Source organism: Hakea prostrata, unplaced genomic scaffold (genome assembly GCF_041222555.1).
Source record: "Hakea prostrata isolate BN-2017 unplaced genomic scaffold, UWA_Hpros_2 contig_39, whole genome shotgun sequence".
Taxonomy (NCBI): Eukaryota; Viridiplantae; Streptophyta; class Magnoliopsida; order Proteales; family Proteaceae; genus Hakea; species Hakea prostrata.
Window position 1 is genome coordinate 229,859 of NW_028291158.1, and position 6,295 is coordinate 236,153.

At 41.2% G+C, this 6,295-nt stretch overlaps 1 protein-coding gene across 1 annotated transcript; it reads right to left on the reverse strand.

Moving 5' to 3' along the window:
* Positions 1-677: 677 nt before the first annotated feature.
* On the reverse strand, positions 678-1,130 carry LOC148999120 (uncharacterized). Its single transcript, XM_089141457.1, has one exon. The coding sequence runs from the start codon at positions 1,128-1,130 to the stop codon at positions 678-680; it is 453 nt and encodes a 150-aa protein (XP_088997583.1).
* Between the last annotated feature and the right edge of the window lie 5,165 nt (positions 1,131-6,295).

Genomic DNA, 6,295 nt, shown 5'->3' on the forward strand with positions numbered 1-6,295 from the left:
GATCCTGTATCAACTAACACCCTATGTACCTCGCGACGACCGCTTGACTTTGATTGCGTCATCATGAGGTGTACAACGCCTCTTTCATCTTCCTTACTGAATGTGATGGTGTCTTCTACATTCGGCTTCTTCTGCTTTTATGCTTCTCCAGACCCGATGAACTTGGATTTGGCTTTTAACTTTATGAGAAATTCGCACTCTGGGCCCCCCGAATATGGTGAGAATAGGAGATCGATTGGCCTCAACAACTTCCTTACCCTTTTTTGACTGAGGAGCTTTGGCACGACGATCCCAGCTTCCCTAACACTCTCTTCTTTTTTCAGCAGTCATCCTTCTTTCTTGGTTGCTCCCTCGTCCTTTTATGAAGTTGGACAAGTGCCCCTGAGATATCAACCTCTCAATATCTGCCTTCAGATATCTACACTCATTCGTGTAATGTTCATAATCTATATGAAAACGGCAATACTTCTCCATGTTCCTTTCTCCTAGTTTTGCTATTATTCTTGGCGGCCATTTCAAGATGTTCTGATTCTTGATTTGCATCAAGATTTCTGACCGTGGGGTATTCAATGGTGTATACTCCGCATGGTCGGGTGAACGTTGCCTCCACCCGAACGTGGTTTTCTACTCTGATCATTGTTTGGCGGCTTTGGCCTCTGACCTTTCTCAGGTGCCTTCTATTCTTTGTTGGAGATCTTCATCTCTTCTTGGCGCGCATCAAGAATTTCAGTTACTTCAGCCTGCTTTTGACATCTTTGTACAAGTTCGGAATATGTGGCTGCCATATCTTGAAGTAATAGCTCCAAGAGTCTTCGTTGGTGAGTCCCAGTGAAGAGTGCAGTCTTGGCCACCTGTTTGTCCAAGTTCTCGATTTCCATGGTGTATTTATTGAATTTTTTTAGGTAATCATGAATAGATTCATTCTTTCCTTGCTTGACGGTGAAAAAAGTCTCTTCCGTCTTCTTGGTCTGAATTCCGCTTTGGAACCGACCAATGAATTTTCGGGCCAGTTCTTCAAAATCAGCAATTCTTCCCGAAGGAAGGTTTGAAAACCACTTTTGTGCTGCTCCTTTAAGTGATGATCCGAACACTTTACATAGAATTTCATCAGAATTTCCAACAACAGCCATGGTCTGCTAGTAATAACTGATGTGGGCAATAGGATCTCCTGAACCATCAAAAGAAGAGAAGGTTGGATGTGAAACCCAACCCTGACCCTAATCCGGAAACTTTGTTATTATAGGTACAGTGACCCAAAGTAAGGCAAGAAGTCATCTTTGGGCCATTTCTGTTGAAGACTTGATGGCTGGATTGGAATCCATGAGTGTTGATGCCAGTGTTCCAATGGTGGAAACTGCACCCTGATGAAGATTGGATTAGTTGATGGTCTTGGAGTGGTCTCTATATTGATTCAAAGGCATTTTTAACTCCTAGGTGTGTCACTCTAGGTGTGTGCAAAACCCCTTGATGTTTGGACTTGATCTGAGCCTTCAAATCCACATTTTGAAGTTGCTGTCTTGATTGGTCGATTGGACCAATCGACCAATTGATTCTATTTTTGAAATTTGAATCCTGTCTCTTCTATTTAAGTCTAATCTCGGGAATACTCCGCCTCATCTGCCTCCTAAGCCTCTGGAACGAGTTAGAACCCTAATCTAACCCATTCCCTTACATTCTTTGGTGATCTCTCACAAAGACTTCAAGAATTCTTCATCCTCCTACAACAAAGGTATGATTTCACTCACTCTTTCTTCTATCTCTGATTTTCTTTCTTTAATTATGTTCTTCATTGAGATCAGGAAGAAGATGATGCACTCTTGCAACCATCTATTCCATGATCTCATCATGTTCTTTAAGATCCATGATCATCATCATGATCTTAATCTCAGCCAGTGAAATCTTCGAAACCCTAACCCTAATCCTTTGAAACCCTAACCTGTGTGATCATCTGAAGAACTTTTGGTAAACTCCCTTGTGAAGGAAAAACTCTTGGGTGACATTTGTGTTAACCTAAACTTCATCATTGAATGACCCTTCTTGTTATTTTTGGTTAACAATTTATCTCCCTTCATCCAGAGCTCTCAACTTTTTCCGAAGGGAACCAAAAAGGGTGAAACCCTAATTTTCTGGAATCAAACCAAGAACCCCTAGTTTGATCATGGTAACCCAATCAATGTGTTTTTCTTACTATATCTGTAATCTTCATATCCTAGTTCTTTTATCTTTGATTATAATATTTTTCCCTCATAATCTATGTTTAACCTAGTAGGTTAACCTTTTTGTTCCTAGGTTACAACTTGGGAACTTGATTTGATTTATGAATTGATATCCTCTATACCCTAGAATATTACCATGATAATTTCCCTCTAATTTGTACCCTTTTGAACCATCAAATTCGGTTCTTGATTCTCAAAATTAGGATTCTTGTAGGCCACTGTCTCCATTGGTCGACTGGTCCAGAAGACCAATCAATCGACCAATGAGTACAGCAACCTCATTCTTGGTCTGTTTCGACTGATTTATGATCTTTTCCTTTATGCATCTTTCCTAACATGTTGTATGCACTTGTTTAGGACTATCTTCTCAGGTTTAGTCAAGATCATACTTGGTTCTTTAAGATCCTATCCAAGTTAGAAGGTAAGGACAGTTAATTCCTTAACTACATAGATTGCTTGTTCTCTGGTTTCTACTTTATGAAACTATGACATTACCTACTGTTGTTGTACTTTAATTCTGATCTCCTACTATGGGAATAGTAGCACTTGTTTATATTTGTCTTTTTATTATTCATGATATATGAATTACTTATTATTGCCTAATTTGATTTTTGCTTTTACATTCTCTTGTATATGATGAACTGCTGGTTGTGTATGTCATGACTGTTCTGAGAATGTGTTTGCTTAAGTTTGGTTTGGGATTGAGGAGTATCCTTTTGAGGCTTCTGTCCTTGGACATCGGAGGGAATAGTAAGGGATTTCCTCCGAAGATGCCCATCGACGCTTTCCCGAATCATTGGTTGTCATACCTAGGGATGTCTAGCAATGTTTGGCTAGGATATACCCCTGTTATATAAGACCCAATTCGGAAGGGTATTGAGACCGAACGAATCGTGGTAGCAATGGGGATTCACGGGCGCTCGAGACCGGTGAGTTATATCCGTGAGAGGACGGGAATCACAATGTGGGGGCCATTTATTGGAGGGTTGCATATGGCTAGACTTGGGCTCATGGGCGCTCGAGACCGGTGAGTTATATCCGTGAGAGGACATGAGAGCTTCCCATTTACCATATGTGGATAACCAATAGGGTTGATGAGTCCGGTGAGTAATATCCGTGACTCTAGTGTGAAGGATACCGGAAAGGATCGCCCGGGGCGAGGAATGGAAGTATCTGGACCTGAGTTGATGTAACTGAGTAGATAACTTGCATTGGGCTAGGCTTTTCCCTGACATGCGCCGGTACTTATGCCAAATGGTTGTGAGAGAGTGTGTTGACTTAACCCCCTGCCATGGTTTGTCCTGAGGGATACCGGACCCACTACCAACAGGAGACGTATGCGTGACCTACCCAAAGAAGTACGGTGCTATGACTTAAAGCATGTCTACCATAGAGACCAGCATACATAGAGTTTGGATGCATTCATACTTTATCTGCTTTATACTGCATTGCATCATGTTATGTTTTGCCACATGTTATCTATGATGCTATGGATTAACTACCTTACTGAGTTTCTTCGAAACTCATTCCTTTTTGTATATTCTCTGTTTAGATTATCCTGCAGGTACAGATTATTATGACGAGCAGTATAGTGAAGCACAAGCCGATGAATCGTATTACACGCAAGGTGCTGGCGACGATCAAGATTACTCTGATGATCCCCCGGCGGATCAAGCTGCGTACTACTTTTGAAAACAGCATAGAGTTAGAACGGATTCATTGGATTGACGAAGTCCACACTTATGAAGACATTATCTATAAACTAGAAGACGCTTGATCTTAGTTTATTTCTTAGTACATTTGTTTCAGTTGTATTTCCTTTTGACTTTCATATTGTGTTCCACTATATTGGGGGAGTGAGTTTCCGCCTCACTTTACTCTCTTTTTTGATATCATTGGACATCTGGTATCTTTTCCGCACTCGATTATACCTGATTATTCATTATTGTTTTGAACCTTTGTTTATAATATTAAACCTTGATTATTTCTTGTTTATGATTATGTTATTGTATATGTGGGAGGATGATTTCCTCGATACTTGATCTTCGGGGCTGTGGATCACACTCTAAAGGTATGCCAGTTAGGGTACCGGCTGGGAGGATGTGACATTGGAAGTCTGAAATTATGGGGAAACTCAAACGTGGCAATGGGATCTGTGAACGGGGTTTTTGATGATTGAATAAATATCATCAGTTCTCCTATCTCTTGTGAGTTGCCCCAACTTCTGGTCGATATGCACTACCCGAGTTACTTCTATTCGATTGCTATCTTGGCTCGAGCGCTAGGACGTTGGTGTATGAGTGCGGACCCCTCATTCTAGTCTTGTAATAGTTCCGGTCCGACTTCCCTGTGCTCGGTTAAGCTGCTCTTCTTTTCTGGGCAATTCTCCAGCTCTTCTTTCTCTCGAACGTCCTTCACAACCCCTTTGGGGATCCTGCCTATAATTCAGGCCTTCAATTTATTGTCTATTTCTTTGAGGAGAACACCCTTGTACTGGAGAGAGTCATACCCCAGTTCTTCACGTGCGCCCTCGAACCTCCTCTTGATCATGGGGATTAGGATCCCGAGGAGCCACCACATGCCTCGCCATCGTACGAAGCATTTGTTGCATCTCCAGAAATTGGATCTGCATCTGATTCATTTGCTCTTGAAGGTTGTTTGGGTTGTTAGGGTGTTCACCTCCAACCAATCCCTCATCTTCGCGAACTTCTAGAGCACGATTTCCTTCAAGAATATCTCCTCCTAGGGGAGGATGAGTATTCTGGTTCCTTTGAGTTGCAACTGCTGCTGCTGCTGCTCATCTAGTAACCATGGCTTTCTGAAGCGTTTCCCACAAACGACACTAAATGATGCGTCCAAAATCTGCTCAGCTTTGAGATGCTTGAAGAATCTGAATCACCTGCAAAACAGTGTTGGACGTGGCCCGACCGTGGGGGTCAGGAGGCCACCTCCGAAGGCTAAGTCAGTTAAGGAACTGATCACAAAGCTCTGGCTAGTTGCAGAGCAGAAATTGAATACGATACTGAGGGAAACGATTCGAATACCTCTTCTGTGTGTAGACTACTTGTTTATATAGGTTTTACCTCTTGTTCTCAGTTGTTGAATTCGTTTATGATCCTTCTTGGTGGCCATCTGATTGTAGGGTTTTACCCCTTTTTTCGGGGGTGGAAGCAGTTTCCTCTTAAGGCACAATCTTTCCGTCGCATCAGTGGTAGTTCCGATGATTAACACAATTGCCCACTGCTCATAGTAGCAGCAGCAGTTTATAACTCAATCACATATCCCGAGTTCCTTGGGGTCTGCTTGGAACACGCTATAATGATTAGACCGGATGTCTGAACCTGACCATGGGGTTGAACCTTCTTCAACTGGAGTCAAAGACTGAACCGAAGGTAAACCCGATTCGGTATAAATTTTTCCGCATCAAATTCAAATTAGGGAGACATTTTGTAGCAAAATCTTCAAGATCAATGAGCAATCTTATCAACTATATCTAGTGATTTAGACCTCAAAAGGCAAGGTGCCAAATGTGGTTAGGGAAGAGTATATTTATGAAAGAATTTATGGAAACAATTTAAATTATGAAGGGATCTTTAATGGAATCTTCAAGGTCAACGGATAATCTTTCCGATTATGTCCCAATGATTTAGGCTTCAAAAGGTAACCTGTTAAATGTGGTTAAGAAGGAGAATTTGCATGGAATAATTTATAGGAAATAATTCAAATTTATGAGAATTGGCATCAAATTAGGCTAAACACCAAATTTGGGCCTAAAATGACTTAAAATACCCCCGAAATGGGGTGTCGAAATCTAGCTGAAATTTCTCCGGTAGGTTCACCTGGTGAAATTGGCTGAAATTTTGGACATTGAGTATGACAGAAGCAGAAATCCCTTATTAAATGCTTATATAGACATAAAAATTAGGCAAATTGACTCAAAAATGAAAATTTGAAGTCTTCTTCAACAAACAAAGCCGAAAGCCTAAAGTCTAATGACCTCTTCACATTGCTGTCAATTTACGGACTAAGGACGCAATAGGAAGCAGAATGAGGTAACCTAAAGAAGCAGATAAGAAATT